The sequence below is a fragment of the Adiantum capillus-veneris genome, chromosome 19, assembly GCF_014529385.1.
Source record: "Adiantum capillus-veneris isolate H3 chromosome 19, ASM1452938v2, whole genome shotgun sequence".
In the NCBI taxonomy this organism is placed as follows: Eukaryota; Viridiplantae; Streptophyta; class Polypodiopsida; order Polypodiales; family Pteridaceae; genus Adiantum; species Adiantum capillus-veneris.
Window position 1 is genome coordinate 63700063 of NC_140949.1, and position 23844 is coordinate 63723906.

Below are 23844 nucleotides of genomic sequence, written 5' to 3' on the forward strand. Positions count from 1 at the left end.
GGTTTCCTTTGCACGTTCTCTCTGTGTGTGTCTAAAGTAAAGAATTTCGGGTGAAAGCCAACGCCTACCGCCCCAGGGGCCGGTTTCAGCATACCTTGTGCGAAAAAGAAAACGCAGTTTATGATTTCCTCAAAGATGTAACTTTGATTTCAGACTTGCTCTCTCACTTAAAGTTTGAGGGTCTTCTATTCAAAAACTCAAGAGTTAGATTGAATTCTCTTACTCCAAACTTTCTCTGGATAGCAATGCATCCTTCGAGGAGAGGTAACAAAAGTTCATTGTTTTTGTGTTCAATGGTTCCCGTCCCACTGCGGGCATTAGATTCTACATACACTGAGGTGTACACTTTCAACTTGTATTGCTGACTCCACCATCCGCTGCAAAGTATCTTGCAGATGCGTCTAGAAAATTCGGGCAAAAGTCCTTTGTTAAATTTCTTTATCTTTCCTTCCTCAAAGAGGATCAAGAGTGGAGCTACCTTGGCAAGAGTGAACCACTACTTGCGTTGACTCGCTCGTGTTCCTATTGGGCAAAACCGATCCAAATCGTCTTGGATGCCTTCCTCAAAGCGTAGAGGAAAAAAATTTGTGGGAAAATTCAGCCTTGAATTGAATCCAAGTCTTGTTGTAAGTTCCTTGTAGAGCTTTGTTATACCACCAAGTACTTGCAATCCCCTTGAGGTGTTTGGTCACATGCCTCACCTTCGACGCTTCTAAGAAATTGCCATTTGCAAAGGCAACTTCAAATTGTCGAATTAAAGCGGTAGGTTTCGGGGCATCTTCCATTCCGTCAAAAGTATCAAACTTGACCAGAGTGTTTTGAGGTCTAAAGACCTTCATATCCTTCCCAAAATAACGGGATTTCATGGCTATGGTTCTGGATTGATGTTCATGGATATTTTCTGGATTCTGAAGGATCTTGAGCATTCCGCTCCTTGGGTTCTCTAGGTTCTTGAGCATCATGCTCGTGTCGCCTTCTCAAAGAATCCCAAGTCTTGTGTCGACTTCGACAGAGAGAGATTTTTTTCCAACTCTACGAGCTTTTCCTTGTAGGACTTAGGGTTCCGCCTGCTTGCTTCTCTCTTGGCTTGTCATGGCTTCTTCTCGTATCTTCCCAGAGTCGTCCTCCTTTACAGAGAAAGAGAGGAGACCATGCTCTGATACCAATGTCACAAACGGGAGCGCATAACAATATAAAATATAGTCGGATAAATAGAATTTATCACTTAATACTAAAGCCAGAGGAAATAGAGAAAAATAGATAGAGAGAGATAGAGTGAGAAGATCGACACAGTACTGGGGACCAGAAGACGGGCTGGTCCCCCCCCGTAATAGTATCTTTATTACTGAGGAGAAGTCTATACAAGCACTTGAACCGAAAGTATTACCACGTTCGTTCTAGAATAAGACTTGATGGTTCTTGGAAGCCTCCGCTTCCTATTCCTAGGGCAAAACCCTATTCCAAGGAACTTCTGTTCTTTATTCCAAATCCTCGAGAATCAAGGTTCTCGCCTCTGGATCTCACCTTCCAGACTCAGGGCATGACATCCCTGCAACTCTTTTCCGACTTTGTTCCCAGAGTCCTCTTCTTGCAGAATAACTATGCTTTTCTGGACATGAAGTCCTTCCCTTGGGAATTTCAACGTCCGGATCACATCTCGAGAGTCTACCTCTCTTCGATCCGTGGATCTGCTTCCCAAACTTGGGTATGAAACCCTTGGGCTGATTTGGCTCTAGTTCCTTAGAGCGCTTTCTCCTGCAGAGGCTCATGCCTTCCTCTGCTCCTACTCCCTCACTAAGAGGAAGTACACCTGCAAGCAAATACTTAGAGATCATAACATGAAAATCGTTACCTTTAAAGTCTCGACGCTCGAAACGTAACGCGGTTCTCGAAAAGCAATTCCCCGGAAGAGATCTCTACATAGAAAATCCTCTCTTCCAATCCTTCACACAAAAGAGGTGTGTTCTCGGGTTCCTTCTCGTAAATCAGCCCCGTCTACGACGTTTATGGGCTGAAAATAGAGAAGAAACAGCAGCTTGTCGCAATGGAAACACGCTCCGTAGGCACTTCTTCGCAAGGGAACTCGCGCACTGGGTCTTGCCGGCATCGGGTACACTTGGGATAGTCATGGGCATCACCGGCAAACGTCTTCTTTGCGGGTGAACTCTGCAACAGCATCTCCGTCTTACAAAAACTGATCCTCCTCTCTGGGAGAGGGTGTGTGATGCTTCTATAGCTCCTTGGCCACGGCAAAGATAGCAGAGCATTGGCTGCTCGCGTAGAGATCCTGGCCGTTTTTCGGTTCCCCCCCCAAACCCCCCCGTTGTTCCGCCAAAAAAAAAGAGAGAGAAAAAAACACTGGCTGATCTGTTGCCTTATTTATCAGATGGCTGCCCACTTGTTAAGTGGGCGGCAGGCGTATTTTAAAAATACCTCACGGTTGGACCCAGACCTGTTGGTGTGGCAGTGGATCATGCTCTTGTGTCGCTGACCATCTCTTTTCAGTTTAGTGTAGCACACAGGCTACAGGCAGCAGCCCCTACTCGCTACACCTTCACGCGGGAGACGGACTCTGTTTACATAGATGGGATCTACAGACGCTTGTGCAGAGAGGAGCCAGGGCGACCTCTTGAGGAGCTTACCACTACATTGACACAGACACTACATGATGCAGCAGCAAAGGCATACCCACATACCCAGCCTGAGCAGAGACGCCGTTCGGGGAGCATGCCCCATAACAGTTGGTATGATGAGGAATGCCGGGACACTAGAGCTAGACTTCAGAGGGAGGTGCTTTTGGGGGACATCACTCACAGGTAGTCACAGATTGACTTCCGACGCCTAGTGCGGCGGAAGAAGAGGGCATTTTTGGCTCGCCTAGAGCAGGATCTATACCAGCTATTCTTGGGTCAGGACTTGCGTGAGGCGTGGAGGCTCTTTCATGAGCCCCCCCCCCCCCCCCCCCCCCCCCCGCCCCCCCCCCCTGCCATCACTTCTACAGAGGCTTGGAGGCAGTATGCATCATCTTTCTACACAGTTCCTGAGCAGCCCCCCCTTCCCGTCCCCCCCCCCCCCCCCCCCGATCCATGCCCACACACGTGTTTTTTTCACCGCTGAGATGGTGAGGAAGGCCATTGACAGGATGAGGAGTGGGAGAGCATATGATCATGATGTCTTAGTGGCTGAGCATTTCATGCATGCCAGAGATTTACTAGCAGAGCTTCTAGCAGAGCTTCTAGCAGAGCTTCTAGCAGAGCTTCTAGCAGTTATGTTTAACCGTGCCATGTGTGAGGGCTTGCCTGATACTTGGAGCCTATCTACTATTGTACCTATCTTCAAGTCGGGAGACCCTATGGAGCCTGGGAACTATCGCACTGTCATGATTGGACACACATTGGCACGGTTGTACGCATCTATTCTTGAGCATCAGCTAAGTAGATGGGCAGAGAGGGAGGGGATACGCGCAGCCGGGCAGATAGGTTTCAGGAGGGGTTTTTCTACTCTTGACCATATCTTGACACTCAGAGCCATCATTGAGGAGGGCAGATCGCGTGGGAGACAGATCTATTGCAGCTTTGTGGATTTCCGCAAAGCATTTGACACAGTGCCCAGAGCTAGATTGATGCGCAGATTACAGCAGATGGGAGTACCCATGCTCATTTGAGGCGTCATGGCATTATGCAGGTCAGTAGTGGGGCATGTACGCACCCCAGAGGGTCTTTCCACACGGGTTTACTCCACTATTGGGGTGAAGCAGGGCTGCCCGCTCTCTCCTACTCTATTGGTATGTATGCAGATGAGGTTTCTGACTACATTGAGAGAGATGGTGATAGAGGTGCACAGCTGGCAGGGACATGGATTCCACTATTGCTATATGCTGATGATATTGTTTTGATCTTTGACTCTCCGGAGGGGATGCAACGCCACCTGGATGCTTTGCATAGGTTTGCCCAAGAAAGTGGTTTGTCCGTCAACCTTGGTAAAACCAAGGTCATGGTATTTAATACCACCCCACAGTGGATCAGGAGGTCAGCGCCCGCCTTCACATACCGCCAGGAGAAGGTGGAGTATACAGATGCTTACACTTACCTTGGAGTGGTTTTTAGTGGGCCAACATTTTCATTGAGGAGGGCAGTAGAGACTAGATTGACCATAGCCCATGCAGCATTGGGTAGATTGGAAAGGATGTGTTCACAGGTCCAGTTTCAGGAGCCTCGGACGAAGCTCTGGCTCTTTGACACTTTGGTGGCTTCTGTATTGCTTTATGGAGCTGAGGTTTGGGGACCTTCACTGGACCATCATGGGAGGACAGGCCGTAGTGATGGATGGGGGGACATGGAGAAGCCTCTGGTCTCTATGATCTCGCGGCTCATTAGGGCCAAGGCTTCAGTACCACGTGCTATTATACGAGCAGAGCTAGCTGCCCCCTCACTGGTGGTTGAGGCGCTCACCAGATCTATCTCCTTCATGCACCGCACATGGGAACTTCCCAGAGACAGATATGCACGCCTTGCACTTGAGTCCTCTCGATAGTTAGCTAGTTAGCCAGTTAGCCATGGGAACTTCCTAGAGACAGATATGCACGCCTTGCACTTGAGTCCTCTCGACAGTTAGCCATGAAGGGAGATACAACATGCTGGTATGGGAGATGACATCATGGTTTCAGGCGCATGGGTTCAGCATAGACAGATTGCCTTCTTTCCAGTACTCACTGGATGCGCCCTCTCTGACTCTTACAAAGTCCGAGATCACCAAGCTCATTCGCCAGGACTTGACTCAGCTAGACACCAAGAGGACATGGATACAGCCAGTACAGGAGCTGGGCACGAAGATGGCTTTCTACAGAGAGCATGTCCTCCAGCTGACGGAGGATGGTTTTGTGATGAGGCCCAGATACATGGAGTCTCATGGGATACGATGTGCTATTGGCCAGATACGCACATCTTCACACCAGTTGCGGATCGAGACTGGGAGATACAGCGGAGTACCAGCAGAGGCCAGTACATGTCCCGTGTGTGACATCGAGCCTGAGACAGAGTTGCACTACACATGCCACTGCCCCGTCTACTACGAGATACAAGGCCAATTCCATTGCTTGTTCAGAGAGGGCTTTGGACCATTCTCTAGAGTCATGCGGTACGAGGATCAGAGATGCCTGGGTTTGTTCTTGCTCGAGTTGTGCAGACACAGAGAGAGCCTGATGAGAGGAGAGGCTAGCTAGTCTCAGAGACAGATCAGAGACTTTTTTAGAGCTGCCACTGGCACCCGGAGGAGTTACTACCACAGCAGCGCCCGTCGCTTTACACAAGGGGAATACTGATCGACCGAGCGACTGAGCTGGGGAGATCCAGACGCCCACGACTGAGGAGGACTACACAGCATCGACAGAGGCTGCATCAGAGGATTCGGGTCACTTTGGCTCGACATGCACGACGCCCGGTCAGACTACTGACCATGGAGGAGATTGATGAGATCCGCCAGCGGCCGATGTTGGATCTCCTGTGATCTAGCTATCCCAGCTAGCTGCTTAGTCCACACCCAGCAGTCTAGGATTCCATAGTATTTTATTTTGTCTTTTTGTCATTCTGTCATCTTGTTACTCTGACTTTGTATCAGATCCACCACATTGTAACTTTCTGGTCTCATAGGTCACTTTGGCCTATTGAAGACGTTAATATAACATTTCATTTCATTTCATTTCTGGTGATGCTCATGCATGTTCGTGATTGCAAATGTCTCACATATACGCTTCCACATTCAGCTTGTCAAAACAAGCTACATCATGTTTGTAGTATCTAGGCATTGTGAAACATGATTGCATTTTGACTTTAGCCCTCAGAAGACATTAGTTAAGTCTGTCCTTCTTTGGTATCATACACATGTATCAAGACACATTTCCTTGGTTCTGATGTTTTGGCAAGGCAGTTTATGTTTAGCGTTGAGGAACAATCCTATGTTGATGTATTGGAATGTTTTTCTGAATTACCTCAATTGTCCTAAAAGATCATGGGTTTCAGTTCTCTTCTGCTCATTGGCAGCTTGGATTGTCAGACCTTCACTTTAGCACTTGTAGATCAAGATGATTCAGCTGTTTGGATCTTGATTTTCAGGGCCTGGATGTGTTTGGTGCAGTGGAAGAACTGCACAATTTGAGCGCAAAGGAAATGAACAAGCTGCTAAGAGATTCACAGCATCTTTTCACCTTAAGGCTGAGGACTGGACGGGGTTCTTTTCTAAGAGTGAGTTGTAGTCAATCAAGTGTATTGGATCCAGCAGCATCTAAAATTCATTACTGCATCGCTCTTTGCCATTGGAAACACAGGTTAATTTGGAAAGGTTGGTGTCACGACTGCCTCTACATCTCCTTGCTTGTTTGGCATCAAGGGGCACGGAGCCTCGATTACGGTACTTGCTACGTGGGGTTCGCCTTCTTCACTCTTTCAGTGATCTTGCGCTTCGCCATCCTAAGCTGGAACAGGTAATCTCCTTCTGATCTGGTGGACTACAGAAACTTATACACTTCTTATTCTCATGGAGTACAGATCACAATGGCATTTCTGCAGTTTGTAGTCTAGACTTGAAGCTTTGAGTTCTATCTTTTATTGTGAATTTCTTATGATTCAAGCATCTATTGTACGTGATTTTCTTAGTTCTGATTGTGTCGACAGAAATTAGTGTATACTGGTGAGATATATCCTTCTTTATTATCGGCTATTAAGCTGGTGATTGAATTTCAACTCGTAAGCTATTTTGAGCTCTTTTGCAGATGTGGGAGTGTACCATACATAGTACACTTGTGTCCTCTGTAGACCTGGGAGAGTGCACTGCATATCGTAAGTGGTGAGCCTGCTTACTGTGATGCTTCGGTGTTCGCTGCTTCTATTGCTGTCGTGTAGGGCACATGCCATCATAGATGTGTGAGATGGAATTGAAAAGATTACAGGAACAGGGAATAGTAATGTGAACAGCCGAAGGTACGAAACAAAATTGGGCCTGGAATCGGGAATGAGGGGCAGACAAGGGAGAACGGGAATATTTTAGAGGAGAAAAAATGGGTGTAATAGGTAAATCGTTTTGGTTACGGCATTCTTTAGACCCTTACTGCAGAATGAAAAAACAGGTGTAATAGGTAAATTGTTTTGGTTACGGCATTCTTTAGAACTTACTGCAGAATGAAAATAATTGTCCACCTCCAGCCTAGTAGGCTATTATATGCTTAAAATTCTCAGTTTATCAGTTTTTTGGTTAGGCTAACAACCAAGTGGATATTCTTGTATTGTCAAAGTTTAAGAAGTTGTTCTTTTAAAAAGATAGAAGTTTTCAACAGAGTTTTCTCCAAGAAGTAAAGATACGGGAGCAGATTTTGGACTTGATAATTTACATGCTGATTACGCTGGCCGGCCCAGAGCAGGTAAGCTACAGAGCAGAAGGATGTGTTTACTAGACAGCGTAATAGGGATCAGTACTCTATGGGATTGTTGTCTCAATTCTCACCCCACTTTCCATGATACAGGAGGGACGACATGGAAGCTCTTTCACAATCCTACATGCAGCACTTGTGGCATGTAGTTTGCATTTGCTTCCTGCATTTGTGGCAGGGGAATGGTCGGACCTAGTGCCGGTTCTATTGGTCCATCCAAAAGTAAGTCAACCCTACTGTCCAGCTTCTTCTGAGCACAGTCACCCCATGACGCTCTCTTTATTCTTTCAGCTTTGCATGCAACATAATTTTGCCTAGTCCTTCGAAGTTTTTTACAAAAAGCTAACAAGATTGCTGAAGAATAAAGTACAATCAAAACAGAAGCATACATAAAAGTAGAAATATGCTCAGATTTCCCAAAAATAGGCCAGAATTGATACAAAAGTAATTGATTGATGGGTTCTGTGAGTAAAATAGAATATAAATACAATAAATTAATACAGAAGGAATTTCAAATTACAAAAACTAGACCAAAATTGATATAACTTGATGCGGTGCTCATGCGCGCGTGCGCACGCACACACAGGTTTTTGAGAGCTGTTTTTCCCCTAGCCCACCTTTTTTTCATTGTTCTGTTTTCTTGAAAAATAGGATTGTTTGTTTTAGTCGTAACTAGTATCTACCAGTGATTTCATGTCACCCTTTTGATCGCTAAAAGAGTCATCAGTGGTTTACATATGCTGCATGCATTGAAGACAGTCAAATGACGACACCTCATAATTTGACATGTCTTCTTGGTGTTCTTAGACTTTGTGTTCCATTGGGCCTTGGACCTTGAGTTCTTGCACAAAACAATGAACTTCGGCTTTCTGTTGGGACTTGCACTCGCATGTACATGCCTGAAAATGCCATGTGGGCTGGCTTTCCGCAGGATTTGTACCTTATGTACTTGCACGGGAATATTCTCTAGTCATAAGCTTGCGAATGGAAATTGTTCATACCGATGTTGCATAGCATATCATATTTATGTGCACGCCTTAGTTTCGCATATTACTTTCTTACATGAATGCCTTGAATAGTTCCAGGAAGTGGGGACGCCTGCTGAGATTGTGCTTATGCTGTTTTCTTAACTCGTATTTGTAGTATAGCCCTCTTTTCGGGATGAGAAAATTCCTGTGACTAGAGTCTGGGTGACCAAAAAGTCATGTAGAACATTAATAAATGTGTGTTCACACACATCTTCAATTTTTAATAAGTCCACATATATGACAACTTAAAGCCTTTTGATTAAATCGAGAATTTTGACAAGTGACAAGCCTAGAAGGCCTTTGACTTTGTGAGTTCGAGCTTCTATGGAACTTTTGGAGTTCAAACACTCAGGTTTTGCTGCATTTTTTTGCCTTTTGAATTTTTTCATAGCCATATCGGACCTTGGGGGGTCCCTTTTTATCATCCCACCCCATTTTCCTTACTATATATGGATGATTTTCATCAAAACAGTCCATTAGCTTGCTGAATTCGTTGTTTCTCATTGTTTTCTTCTTAATTTCGGGCACCCCTGTTTGGTCTAGAGCATGGAGAAGCTCTCTTATCAATCTTATGTTTACAACAAAAGACTCGTCGCAAAGAATTGCATCGGAATTGAAAATTTCAGCCGTCCAAGAGTTTTCATAATGAAGATCTTGCTCTACATACTCTTGTGTAGCATTCTCATGTCGTATGTGCTTGCAAAGATTGTGCTTATGTGTTCAGAAGACAATTGTAAGTAGGAAGAATGTGGACACTAGAGAGAGTAGAGGGAAGGAACAAAGGGCTTAGAGAATTGTCATTGTCATTCACTTGTTTGCAATGCAAAAGGTGCAACGGAAAAGGGTGAATCGGGTGATGATCACGTCTGCAACTGCAAGCAAACCTCTTGGGACCGGGCAGCCAATGGATCTCGGATGTATCATGATAGATCTCCTCGAACATGTTCTCCTATCGCGTATCGCCCATCGAATGGGCACCGACAACCAATCTGCAATTTTTCTTGCAAATAGGAAGGAAGGAGAAAATGAAATGTTATATTAACGTCTTCAAAAGGCCAAAATGACCTATGAGACCAATCTGTTACAAAATGGTGAATCTAACACACACACACACACACACACACACACACACAGAGAGAGAGAGAGAGAGAGAGAGAGAGAGAGAGAGAGAGAGAGAGAGAGAGAGAGAGAGAGAGAGAGAGAGAGAGAGAGAGAGAGAGAGAGAGAGAGAGAGAGAGATGAAATGAAATGAAATGTTATAAACGTCTTCAAAAGGCCAAAGTGACCTATGAGACCAGAAGTACAATGTGGTGGCTCTGATACAAAGTCAGAGTAACAAAAAATGACAAAATAAAATACTATGGAATCCTAAACCGCTAGGTATGAGCTAAAGCAGCTATGTGGATGGCTAAATCACAAAAGATCCAGCATCGATCGCTGGCGGATGTCACTAGCATGTGACTACTATCTATCCTTTTTGTTGATTTCTTTCTTATTATTTATAAACACCCCTCTAGAAATCTAATTGCCCTGCATTGCATAGCTAGTGTGGAACTGTTCAGAGGGAGTCCAGGCCCGACAGCAAGAGAGCACCAAGGTTGGACAAGGACTATGGTTAGCCAAAGTGGGGTCATTGACTAGCCAAAGTGGAATCCTTTGCTACAGAGGCTACATTTCAGTTTTGGGTGTGGCTGCAGTGTACAAAGAGGGTCAGATCACCTAGAAAGATATAATGGTAGCATCTCCTAAAATTTAGGGAACTGTTATTTTGGACCTGAAAATGTGTTCGCGTCATTATCTCCGGAATGACAAGGGGAACATTTTATTACTCTGCCGCGAAGTCAACTGGGCAACTGGTCGGGAGATTTTTAGGCGGCAACCCCGAAACGGGAAATGGCATGTAAATGTGCCAAGTGGCACATTTCTATGCACTTTCCTCATGCATGAAGAAGTGGCACTAAATTTAGAGAGAAAAGGCTCATTTTTCCAGCTTCTGTCACAGGTTAAGAGCTATGGAGTGCTTCCTTTCCCTCTTATGTACAGTGCGGTGCCAGGAGTGATGCCCTGCACGCTACGCACTGCTCACTCTCTCCCCCTCCCCTATGAGCAGTATGTTATGCCCCTCTAGTGGGCTTTTCATTTGACCAATGTACAGTTGTGTGGGTTCATGCGCGATTGCCGAGGCAAGAGCCTCTTGTACAGGTACTGGATTAGCTAGCGGCTAATCCCCCGCAGGTACAGGTGATTCGGAGAGGTTTCACGTGCGAAATCTCGTCCGATTCAAAGGGCAAGTAGCCCTACAGGTGCGGGAGCTCGAGGACTTGCTACGGATGCGATCGGCACGCGAAACGGAGCCCGAAATAGTGAATTACAGCTTGTTGTGTATTTTTGCAGGTTTAGGGTGTGGCCCTAAACGGACCCTAATACCCCCAAGAGGTTCGGGGACGCGAGGGGACCGCTGTACAGGTGATCTGGCGCATTTTCGGGGCAGAAAACAGAGAATTCAGCGTGCTGCAGATTCTCGCCAGGTTTTGTAAAGTGTCGGTATGCGTTGGGAAAGTCATCTAATGCGTGGGAATACTGACTGTGAAGGGTCCTAGTACAGTTATGTTGCCGAAATCGGGCCAGAACAGATGAAATTCAGCCCAGATTGTGCGGGGCAGCTTGTAGGGAACCACAGCTTTTATTCCCTCTTTTAAAGAATAAAGAAATACCGAAAGGGGTGCCTATTTAGGGGCCAATGTGGTGTCGGTCTTCTCATACAGGTGCAATCTAGCAACCTGTATCCCTTTCCCCTTTGTTGTGTCTTGAAAGTATAGGTAAAGTGGGCGACAAATTAAATGGGTGAAAGCAAATAAAGTTTAAGTCTAAGGTTTACCGCCCTTTTTGGATTTAACAGGCCGGTTTCATGGTTCCATCGTCGGGATTAAATCACTTTTTCCCATAGAAGTGAGCCTTGGTCAGTTTGGGTTTGAAGACACAGGGGATCATAGACCAGACACAGGGAATCGCAATTATGGCTGACAGACCATATGATGTGACTGAAGAGGTTTCCTCTTCACAGGGTCAATAGACACATGAAGTGGGTGAGTCTTCAAGACCACCACAGACGGATGATGATATATTCAGACCCAGTTGGCTACTGCTGTGACTATGTTCACACAGGTAATCTAGAATCCGAGGTTTTTAGCCTTTTTGCAACCTCCTCTTCTGTCTCAGCAAGTTGGGTCACTGGATCATATTCAAAAGCCTGTTAAGGCTCAAGCACAAGTGATTCATACTGCAGAATCAATGGAAACACTTGTACACTTGACGGAGACCATGCAGTCTCCAAAACCTGTGCCTAAGGTGCAAGAACAGGTGGCTGAAACGCCAATCTTTCAAGCTGTACCAGTTCAGCCAGCCACCTTTCAGCAGCCTATAGCTGGTGCTAATGGGCAGGGAAGCAACCTACAGGCTATGCAACAAGTCTTCCCACCACCTTCAGTACACCTTGGCTATTTTGGAGGTGGATCAGTATTCTAGAGCATGGCTGGTCATGCATGTGGAAATCAGTTTTACACGCCAGGAACAGTGTTCGGGGGTGCTCAAACGATGATGCCTAACCCCATGTATGGTGTCATGGGCATGCAACCAGGATTTCAAAGCACTCAGGGCTAATTTGGGATGCCACAGGCAAATTTTGGTATGGTTGGAATTACAAATCAACATCCAAATATGGCATCTCCAGGTCAACTTAATAGCGGCCAAGGAACACAGATGAACCCTAACAGTGTTCCCATGTTTCAGTCACCTCTATATGACAACTCAACGCCGCTGGAGAAGCCAACTCCGTACAAAGAAGGTGGCAAAGTGTGACATTCACGACCTTTACAGGGTTTGATGACAGGAAGAAGGCTCTCTTATTCCTCCAACAGTTTGACAAGGCCTATGCAGGAGGAAACTTTACAGAGGCTTCAAAGGTCCGCAAGGCAGCCACCTTCTTGACAGGGAATGCGGGACAATGGTGGACAACTTTATTGCTTCAAGGGCAAGCTCCGTCCACATGGATTTACTTCAAGCAGATTTTTGCATCAGCATGGTTATCTGATGACTTTGAAGCAGATGTCATGACAGAATGGCACCAGCTTAATGCTGCTACTTGAAAGAATCTGGATGATTTCAATCAGAAGTTTTGGAAAGCTCTGCTTCCAATAACTTCCTATAGGTTTGTGCCATTGACAGAACAGATTGAAAAATACTGTTGTGGCCTACCAAAGGATTGAGAAAGTACTGCACGAAGACCAAAGTAACTACTTTGACGCAGCTCATCGAGGTAGCAAACACTGGCAATGGTTTGCTCAAGGGAGAAGATTGTGAATTCAATACTGGCGTCAAGGAAGGATCAACGAAGAAAAATTCAGCGAAGAAGTACGTTCTCAATGAGGTTCCTAGAGTGACTCAAGAGCCAGCCAAAGCATGGAAAGGCAAAGCCACGGCTGAACCAGCAAAGGGACCAGCAAAGAAATGGAAAAGACCTTTTCCTTGCAAGTCGGAAGAGCAAAGGAAGGTGCTAAGGTCAGAGAACAAATGCTTTATATGTGAGTAGCCTGGCCACATTGCTCAGAATTGTCCTCAAAAGAAAAGGCCAGTTGATTCTGAAGACAAGGAGGATAGGAAAGGAAAGAGGCCCATGGATGGTCTAGTGTCAGATATAGTGGGTGACAAGCCAAATTCAGATGCAAGTGAGCTTTGCAGAGCATGGGGAAAGGTCAGGGATCAAACAATGCTTATCTTCTTTGATCCAGGTGCCAAAGCCGACTTCATTTCCCCAGAATTGGCTTCAAAGTTGGGAATCAGACCTGAAGAGATGGGGTATACAGCAGAGGCAGGTTTGGCATGTCCTGGCCATACAGAGGCTGTGACACCCATCATCGGAAAGCTGCGCCTACATATCCAGTCCTATGTAGATACTGAAGAATTTTACATCATGCCATTGGATGGATGTGATGTGTTGCTAGGCATTCCTTGGTTGTTTCGTGTACAGGGAATCATGGATGCCTACAACAAAAAGATCACTGTACAGAGCAGGGGAAAGACTCACATTCTGGATGTAAAGCTTAAAGGGGAGTCTATTCCCACTGTATCATCTTGTGCTATTACTTCTGTAATGAAAAAGCATCTTTTTGCGTACTTGGTTTTTGCACGTGAAGTGTTAGATTGTGATGAATCAAATTTATCTGTGTTAGATAAAGAAAGGTCAATGTTTTTACAACAGTATAGTGATTGTTTTTCCGATTCATTACCGTCTCAATTACCGCCCGAGAGACCCGAGGACCATGCGATAGATTTGGTGCCAGGCAGTAGCCCACCAAATAGGCCTCCGTACAGGGTTAGTGCGGCTCAACAGAAAGAGATAATGAGCCAAGTACAGGAGCTGTTAGAAAAGGGGCTGATTCAGCCTAGTTCATCTCCATTCTGTTCTCCAGTGTTGTTGGTGCAGAAAAAGGATGGCTCATGGCATATGTGCATCGACTACCGTGCATTGAACAAGAATACCATCAAGAATAGGTTCCCTATACCTAGAATTGATGATATTCTGGACAAATTAGGAGCAACAGCTATGTTTAGCAGGATAGAAATAAAGAGTGGGTACCATCAGATCCGCATTAGATCAGAGGATGTGCACAAGACTGCTTTTAGAATGACGTTTGGCCTTTACGAATTTTTAGTGATGCCCTTTGGTCTCACAAATGCTCCTGCTAGGATGATGGACAGAATTTTCCGTCCACACCAGCAGTTTGTTGGTACATTCTTTGACGACATGATAGTCTACTCAAAGAATGAAGAGGAGCCTAGGCATCACTTGGCCATTGTGTTCAAAGAGCTACGCAGCCATAGGTTGCTCATCAATGCAAAGAAAAGTGAATTTTTTCTGGAAGAGATTCATTTTCTGGGACACATTGTCTCAAAGGATGGTGTCAGAATGGATCCTGCTAAAGTTGAAGCGATCAAGTCATGGCCAGATTTGAAGACGGTGCACAATGTCCGAAGCTTCTTGGGACTATGCTCCTATTACAGAAGGTTTATCCGAAATTTCGCTGAGATTGCTTCACCTTTACATGCTCTTCAAAAGAAGGCAGTCACCTTTAGATAGACACAAAAAGAGATTTCAGCTTTTAATCTCTTAAAGGAAAAGATGACTTCAGATCCAGTCATTGTGTTGCTAGATCTTAGGAAGTCATTTGTGGTCCAGTGTGACGCCTGTGGTAGTAGCATTGGTGCAGTGCTAATGCAAGATGGCAGGGTAGTAGCCTATGAGAGTAGAATCTTGCAAGGGCCAGAAAAGACTATGCAAGTCTATGAAAAAGAACTGCAGGCCGTGATTCATGCGCTCTTAAGTTGGAAACACTACCTGCTAGGTACAGATTTCGTTGTCCAAACGGATCATCAGACCTTGCGATACTTCTTGACACAGGCAAAGTTATTTGAGAAGCATATGCGATGGGCAAATATCTTGTCCATGTTCCATTTTCAAATTGTGCATGTGGAAGGCAAGAAGAACGTTGTGGCTGATGCCTTGTCAAGGAAGCCACAAATTTCAGCTGTGTCAATTCCTTATCATCACGAGCTTGATGATATGAGGGAACAATATGCAAATGATGAAGATTTTGCAAGGGTCTTCGAGCAGCTAATGGATGGACAACGTCATGAACACTATCTTCTCAAAGATGGCTTTATGATGATGCATGGCAGATTGTGTGTCACAAAGCCATTGCGACGCGAAGTTATGGAAGAGAGTCATGTCCCACCGTATGCAGGGCATCGTGGTATCGATGCTACAGTTAAAGCGGTTGAGACATTCTTCTACTGGCCTACATTGAGAAGAGATGTGGATGCCTTTGTGCGAGAATGCTTAATATGCGAGAAGGTCAAGTTTGACGGGCAAAAGGCACTAGGGTTATTGCAACCACTGCCTATTCCAGATAAAGTATTGCTATGGATTTTATCTTTGATCTTCCGAGAACTCAAACAGGAAATGATGGTATTTAGACCATCATTTGCAGATTCAGCAAGCAGGCTCATTTTATTCCCGTCAGGAAGAAGATAAAGCCAGATCAGATGGCTCGCTTGTTTATGAGCAATATTTTCAAGTATCATGGCATGCCACAGTCGATTGTTAGCGACCGTGATCCACGCATGACAAGTTTGTTCTGGAGAGGCTTGTTTGAGAATATGGGCACAACGCTCAAATTCACTTCGTCATTTCATCCTCAAATAGATGGGTAGTCAGAAGATGCAAATTCTACTGTCTTAGATTTGCTAAAGTGCTATGTGTCAGAGCATAAAGGAAAGTGGGAGCAGTATTTGCCATTGTTGAAGTATGCATACAATAATACAGTGCATTCATCAACTGGCAAGGCACTTTTTGAGATAGTTGAAGGTGGCAAGAAAGTTCCTCCCATATTGCATACAAAGGACAAGATATTTGAAGCAGATAAGTATGTTCAGGACATGGATGAAATGTACAAGAAGGTCAAAGTGGCCGAAAAGACTAAGGCAAAGCAAAAGAAAGCAGCTGATCGTCACCGTTGTGAAGTGATATTTTCACTTGGTGATTGGGTGCTTCTGCGCTTTGAAAAGGCAAGGTTAAAGAAGATGAAGGGCAAGGAAAGACTGTTTCCAAAGCTCAGCATGCGTTACTATGGGCCTTTTCAAGTATGCGACATAATCAATGATGTTGCATATAGGCTGAAATTGCCTGAGAGTTGGAAGATTCACAATGCGTTTCATGTGAGTCTTCTCAGACCCTATGTGGGTGATGTGCCAGAAGATATGCTAGCTGAAGATCAGCCGAAAGTCGAGGAACTTGACTAGATCTTGGTCCCGGAACAGGTTTTGGCACATAAAGAAAGAAAAGTGAAAGGCAAGGTTGCTAGGCGTTACTTAGTGAAGTTCAGAAACTATCCACCAATGGATGCTAAGTGGATGGAAGAAGGTGAACTTGCAGAGTCACCAACTGTGTTATCACTGAAGCCTTCGATTTGCAACCTACCTTGACCCCTTGAGTTTCAGAGCTGCATGGATTGTCAGTGTGACAATTGGGTCCAAGCCCTTTTCGGTCAGCCGTGGGAAAAGCCTCTCATAGGCATGCAATAGAGATCTTGTTAAAGTCAAGTTTGCATGGCAAATTGCCTTTTATATGTAAGGTTTTAGAAAGAACAGATTAATCACAAGTAGCGTGTTTTTCCTTCTTCAAACTGTGTCGACTTCCTCTCTCTCTCTCTCTCTCTCTCTCTCTCTCTCTCTCTCTCTCTCTCTCTCTCTCTCTCTCTCTCTCTCTCTCTCTCTCTCTCTCTCTCTGTGCACGCCCTGCACCACCATGGCAACCCTTCGACTTCATCCTCCCTAGCCGCCTTTGCAACAATTGGTATCAGAGCAAGCGGTAGCTCCTCGGCAGTTCGGTGCTCGTTGTAGCAGGTGGTTCGTGTCGTAAGCCGACAAATCGGGCCTCTCAAAACGCTGCTAGCAAGCGGCAATTCCCAGGCTGGTTGGCGAACCCAGAGCCTTCACAAGGTGCTGCTCCAGGAGTTACACAGAGCAACAAGCTCTCAGGCAGGAAGGAAGACTAACAAGCGGCAGCCAGGCCCGTGAGTAGTAAAGGCAGAGAAAACGCAGGTCCTTGCCAGAGCATGCCGTGATGATTCCGAGCCAAGTGAGCCTGATCATGCTTGCGCTTGGAACAAGAGGGTGACTTTGAACTCCTCCGACGACTTTAAAGGGAAGGTGATCAATATACGACGTGTTCGCTGCATGCATTGACGTTGCTGCCCGCTTCTCTGCAACAAAATTTGCTAACTTTTGTAGCTTTTCACACACATTTTAAAGTGGCCAACCTCTTTTTTTGATCTCTTCGACCAATCACCCCTCGCACCCAAGCCTCGATGCTGAGCTCGATGCTCCTTCAAGATGGCCACGGTACTAGTGTGCATATGCAACATAATGGCAGCCCTAGCTACTTCTTCTCGGGGTCCTCTAGCTCCACCATTACTCTCTCTTAGGAAGCTACTGTGCCAACAAGCTTGAGCCCTCTTGTTGTGGAGCAAAAGTTTGTCCGAAAGAATGAGATTAATGTGCACAAATCTATAGTGCATCCCAAAACAGAATCCAGAATACTATTTGGTTGCAATCAATCTCGTCCTCTGCAACACCAACACATGGTATCAGTGAACTAGCTACTACAGACGAAGTTGCAATATGCTTAGAAAGGTTGTCAATGCAAAGACGTCGACAAACAAATGTTTTAAAAGTTTCCTATCACAGTTTTGTTTTCAATTTTGTTTAGTATTAACACAACCATATAGTTTTTTGTTCAAAGCCTTGTTTTCTTCATCATATGTTAGTCATGCCATGATAACAAAACTTTGTACGGGTTATAGACACTGCCACCTACATATGAGTGGTAAGACCTCCCAGTTTCTGTTCTCAGGTCCCATTTTTGTCCCGTTTCTCATGAGGTTACTGGGTACACCATAAACCAAAGGTTTGGCAGTGAACCAAAAACTCCAATCATTTTTGGTGGCTAACTTTTTTAGCCTACACCCTATCTGTTAAAGGGGGAGTTATTGTCCTAGCACCAGGTTATGGATAAACCAGAAATCCATGGTTGTGAGAAAACCTAAAACTCACGGTTGATGAGTACACCACAAACTCGGGGTATCATGAGTTGCTTGTCCAATTCGGGCTTGAGGGGGGGATTGTTGGGTCCAAGCCCTTTTCGGTCAGCCGTGGGAAAAGCCTCTCATAGGCATGGAATAGAGATCCAATTAAAGTCAAGTTTGCATGGCAAATTGCCTTTTATATGTAAGGTTTTAGAAAGAACAGATTAATCACAAGTAGCGTGTTTTTCCTTCTTCAAACTGTGTCGACTTCTTCTCTCTCTCTCTCTCTCTCTCTCTCTCTCTCTCTTGTCTTTCTCTGCACGCCCTGCACCACCATGGCAACCCTTCGACTTCATCCTCCCTAGCCGCCTTTGCAACAACAATGGCTTCTGAAAGAAATGATGTACATGATATTTAAAGTGATTTAAAATGAAGTACATGTTACATGAATGTTAGAGCTGTACAGATTGTCAGTTTGGCAATTGCTCTTATGGAATGTCCAAAAGTTTGGTTAGTGCTATAGAAGTTTGTCAAGGATACAGTAAGTGCTTCTATTAAAGAGTACATGTGTAACTGCATTCTTAAACTGTCGGTTTGGGTATGCTCGAAAGTGTTATTGGATCCAACGTGTACTAAAAGACAGTGGCAAAATGCGTCGCTACCATTTTGTCATTGGAAAGTTAATGACTCAAAGCAATGGCAGAGTGCGAAGCTACCACTATGTCATTGGGACAGGGTTCACACGCAGGCAATACATGTGTCAACGAGGTGTTGAATACACTAGGGTTGACAATGAGCATGTACGTGTCGTACATGTGTCGACAGGTGTGCGCACACCCGAGTGTTAGACTGTGAGTATGTACGACATAGATGCAAATGAGGACATGTCACTAGCATGTGACTACTATCTATCCTTTTTGTTGATTTCTTGCTTATTATTTATTTATTTTTACTTTTTGGAAACACCCCTCTAGAAATCTAACTGCACTGCATTGCATAGCTAGTGTGGAACTGTTCAGAGGAAGTCCAGGCCCGAGGGCAAGAGAGCACCAAGGTTAGACAAGGACTATGGTTAGCCAAAGTGGGGTCATTAACTAGCCAAAGTGGAATCCTTTGCTACAGAGGCTACATTTCAATTCTGGGTGTGGCTGCAGTGTACAAAGAGGGTCAGATGACCTAGAAAGATACAACGGCAGCATCTCCTAAAATTTAGGGAACTGCTGTTTTGGACCTGAAAATGTGTTCGCGTCATTACCTCCGCGAAGTCAACTGGGCAACCGGTCGGGAGATTTTTAGGTGGCAACCCCGAAACGGGAAATGGCCTCTAAACGTGCCAAGTGGCACATTTTTGTGCACTTTCCTCATGCATGAAGAAGTGGCGCTGAATTTAGAGAGGGAAGGCTCATTTTTCCAGCTTCTGTCACAGGTTAAGAGCTATGGAGTGCTTCCTTTCCCTCTTATGTACAGTGCGGTGCCAGGAGTGATGCCCTGCACGCTACGCACTGCTCACTCTCTCCCCCTCCCCTATGAGCAGTATGTTATGCCCCTCTAGTGGGCTTTTCATTTGACCAATGTACAGTTGTGTGGGTTCATGCGCGATTGCCGAGGCAAGAGCCTCTTGTACAGGTACTGGATTAGCTAGCGGCTAATCCCCCGCAGGTACAGGTGATTCGGAGAGGTTTCACGTGCGAAATCTCGTCCGATTCAAAGGGCAAGTAGCCCTACAGGTGCGGGAGCTCGAGGACTTGCTACGGATGCGATCGGCACGCGAAACGGAGCCCGAAATAGTGAATTACAGCTTGTTGTGTATTTTTGCAGGTTTAGGGTGTGGCCCTAAACGGACCCTAATACCCCCAAGAGGTTCGGGGACGCGAGGGGACCGCTGTACAGGTGATCTGGCGCATTTTCGGGGCAGAAAACAGAGAATTCAGCGTGCTGCAGATTCTCGCCAGGTTTTGTAAAGTGTCGGTATGCGTTGGGAAAGTCATCTAATGCGTGGGAATACTGACTGTGAAGGGTCCTAGTACAGTTATGTTGCCGAAATCGGGCCAGAACAGATGAAATTCAGCCCAGATTGTGCGGGGCAGCTTGTAGGGAACCACAGCTTTTATTCCCTCTTTTAAAGAATAAAGAAATACCGAAAGGGGTGCCTATTTAGGGGCCAATGTGGTGTCGGTCTTCTCATACAGGTGCAATCTAGCAACCTGTATCCCTTTCCCCTTTGTTGTGTCTTGAAAGTATAGGTAAAGTGGGCGACAAATTAAATGGGTGAAAGCAAATAAAGTTTAAGTCTAAGGTTTACCGCCCTTTTTGGATTTAACAGGCCGGTTTCAACGGATCTCATCAATCTCCTCCATGGTCAATAGTCTGACCAGGCGTCGTGCATGTTGGGCCAAAGTGATCCGAATCCTCTGATGTAACAAAGTCTGAGTAACAAAATTAAGAAAATAAGAATGCTATGGAATCCTAAGTTGCTAGATGTGAACCAAGCAACTAGCTAGGTTAGGTAAATCATAGTAGATTCAACATCGGTCGCTGGCGGATCTCATCAATCTCCTCCATGGTCAGTAATCTGACCGGGCGTCGTGCATGTAGGTCCAAAGTGATCCAAATCCTTTGATGTAGCCTCCGTCGATATTGTGTAGTCCCTCCTAGTCTTGATCTCCCCAGCTCGGTCGCTCCGTCGATCAGCGTGCCTCTAGTGCGAGGCGACTGTGGGCTTTGTTGTGGTAATAACTCCTCCGGGTGTCCAGTGTCTGCTCTAAAGAAGTCTATGATGTCTCTGAGATTGGCTGGCCTCTCCTCTCATCAGGCTCTCTCCGAGCAAAAACAAACCCAGGCATCTCTAGTCCTCATACCTCATGACTCTGGAGAGTGGTCCAAAGCCCTCGCTGAACAAGCAGTGGAAGCGGCCTCGTATGTCATAGTAGAGTGGGCAGGAGAATGTGTAGTGCAACACATGGGGCATGTCTAAGCCTCTGTTGGTACTCCGTTGTATCTCCCAATCTCGACCTGTAGCTGGTGTAAGGATGTGCGTATCTGGCCAATAGCACATCGTATCCCGTGAGACAAGTGGGTATCTATGTATCTGGGTCTCGTCACAAAACCATCCTCCGTAAGTTGGAGAAGATGCTCTCTGTAGAAGGCCATCTTCGTGCCCAGCTCCTGTGTTGGCTGTATCCATGTCCTCCTTGTGTCTAGCTGAGTCAGGTCCTGGCGGATGAGCCTGGTGATCTCGGACTTTGTAAGAGTCAGAGAGGGTGCTTCCAGTGAGTACTGGAAGGCGGGCAATCTGTCTATGCTGAACCGATGCGGCTGAAACCATGATGTCATCTCCCTATACCAACATGCTGTATGTCCCTGCATGGCTAAGTGTCAAGAGGACTCAAGTGCAAGGCAGGCATATCTGTCCCTAGGAAGTTCCCACATGTGGTGTATGAAGGAGACTGATCTGGTGAGGGCTCAACCACTAGTGGGGGGGCAGCTAGCTTTGCTTGGATAATGTCATGTGGTAATGAAGCCTTGGCTCTAATGAGCCGCGAGATCATAGATACCAGAGGCTTCTCCATGTTCTCCCACCCATCAGTTCGACCCGACCTCTCGTGATGATCCAATGAAGGTCCCCATATCTCAGCTCCATAGAGCAATGCAAAAGCCACTAGAGTGTCAAAGAGCCAGAGGTTCATCCGAGGCTCTTGAAATTGAACCTGTGAACACATCCTCTCCAATCCACCCAATGCTGCATGGGTTCTGGTCAGTGTAGCCTCTGCTGCTCTCCTCAATGAAAATCACCCCAAGGTAAGTTTAAGCATCTGTATAGTCCACTGTCTCTTGGCCGTATGTGAATTGGGTGCTGACCTCCTGATCCACTGTGGGGTGGTGTTAAACACCATAACCTTGGTTTTACCAAGGTTGACAGACAAACCACTTTCATGGGCAAACCTATGCAAAGCATCCAAGTGACGTTGCATCCCCTCCTGAGAGTGGGAGATCAACACAATATCATCAGCATATAACAATAGTGAGCCTATAACGATAGTGGAATACATGTCCTTGCCAGCTGTGCACCTCTATCACCATCTCTCTAAATATAGTGAGAAACCTCATCCACATACACCCCAAATAGAGTAGGAGAGAGCGAACAACCCTTCTTCACCCCAATAGTGGAGTGAACCAGTGTAGATAGACCCTCTAAGTTGTGTATATACCCCACTACTGACCTGTATAAGGCCATGATCCCCCGAATGAGCTCTGTGGGTACTCCCATCTCTTGTAGTCTGCGCATTAATCTAGCTCTGATTACTCTGTCAAATGCTTTGGGGAAGTCCACAAAGCTACCATAGATCTGTCTCCCATGTGATCTGCCCTCCTCAATAATGGCTCTGAGTGTCAGGATATGGTCAAGAGTAGAAAAACTGCTCCTGAACCCTGCCTGCCTCCCTATGCGTATCCCCTCCTTCTCTGCCCATCTACTTAGCTACTGCTCAAGAATGGATGCTTACAATCGTGCCAACGTGTGTCCAATGATCAATCATGATAGTGCGATAATTCCCACACCATTGGAGCGCATTCCCTTTCAAGAAAGTGGCAGCCTTGCGTATCTTTGAAGATTCCGTGAAGTTGCCTCCAGCATAAGCTGCATCGAAATGCTGTATGAAGGTCAAAGCCTTCAATTGGTCCTCAGTTCCTCTGAAAGTTTCAAACTTCACTCCCTGCCCACCTTCCTTGTAATCCTTAGGTTGACTCAAAGGAGCCACATTATCATAAACAGGTGCCTGTAACAGTGGTGCTCCATGAGTGTTCATTCCAGCACTCGCATCAACTGTTTTCCCTGTCATACCTGCATTTTGTACGTATGGCTGCGAAAAACCAGCCATACCAAATTGTGTTCCAGGCACTCGAAACTGGCCATAGGCACCCTGAAAACCAGGTTGGACACCCATGTTCGCGTACATAGGGTTACCCATGCCTGTTTGCATTGTCCCGAACACATTCCCTGGCATATAACCTGTGGAAGGTCCAGCCATAGCTTGAAACACTGAACCACCTCCAAAATAACCAGGATAAGTATTAGGTAATGGAAGGGTCTGACGCATAGCGTGTTCATTACTCCCTTGACCATTCACAAACGGTTCTTGTCCAGCTAAAGCAAGTTGCTTTGGATCATTGGACACCGCTAGTTGCTCAACCACATGGGCTTTCCCTCGAGCATCATGAGTCCTCTACGCATTGGAAATCTCCTTTTCCTGCAACGGCTCAGTCATGCCCTGTGTAGGAGCCTGAAAACCCTGTGTCGGAGCCTATAAGAATTCCTGCATCCTTGGGTTGTTAGCCAACTGCTGAAACATGTCCATGCAACAACGCAGTTGAGTTCTAAACAACCTGTCCTCTTCTTGAAGAGTTGAAGGAATTTTCTCTGTGCCATGTGAGAAGATCCCTCTTCAGGTACTTGGTCTCTCTTCTCTGCCATATCGACAAGCTCTGTGTTGCTTTCACCCACAACAATCCACGCTGCACTTTTTGAAGAAAAAGTGACTATCCCGTCGATGGAACCATAAAACCGGCCCATACAACGTAGAGGGCGGTACTATTTCAATTACCTGTTAACTTTACACAGAGCACTGAGAAGGGAAGAGAACACAGTTGCGTCCAGCGACTAGAATGTCACTGCGCACACGAGACCGACACCCTGTAGGCCCCAAAGATTGGCGCCCCTTTCGGTATTTCTTTATTCAAATTAAGGTAGACGATCCGA

The 23844-nt window shown here is 45.8% G+C and overlaps 1 protein-coding gene across 2 annotated transcripts in view; it reads left to right on the plus strand.

The window, feature by feature from the left end:
- The window catches only part of LOC147434149 (sequence-specific DNA binding transcription factor ATNDX), a 161438-nt gene that overhangs the window by 41493 nt on the left and 96101 nt on the right, over nt 1–23844 (plus strand). For both annotated transcript variants that reach the window (XM_086490729.1, XM_086490730.1), the window contains exons 3-6: nt 6111–6239; nt 6323–6478; nt 7328–7411; nt 7514–7642. In XM_086490729.1, the coding sequence (XP_086346855.1) occupies nt 6111–6239; nt 6323–6478; nt 7328–7411; nt 7514–7642 (498 nt within the window). The remainder of the gene's footprint in view (nt 1–6110; nt 6240–6322; nt 6479–7327; nt 7412–7513; nt 7643–23844) is intronic.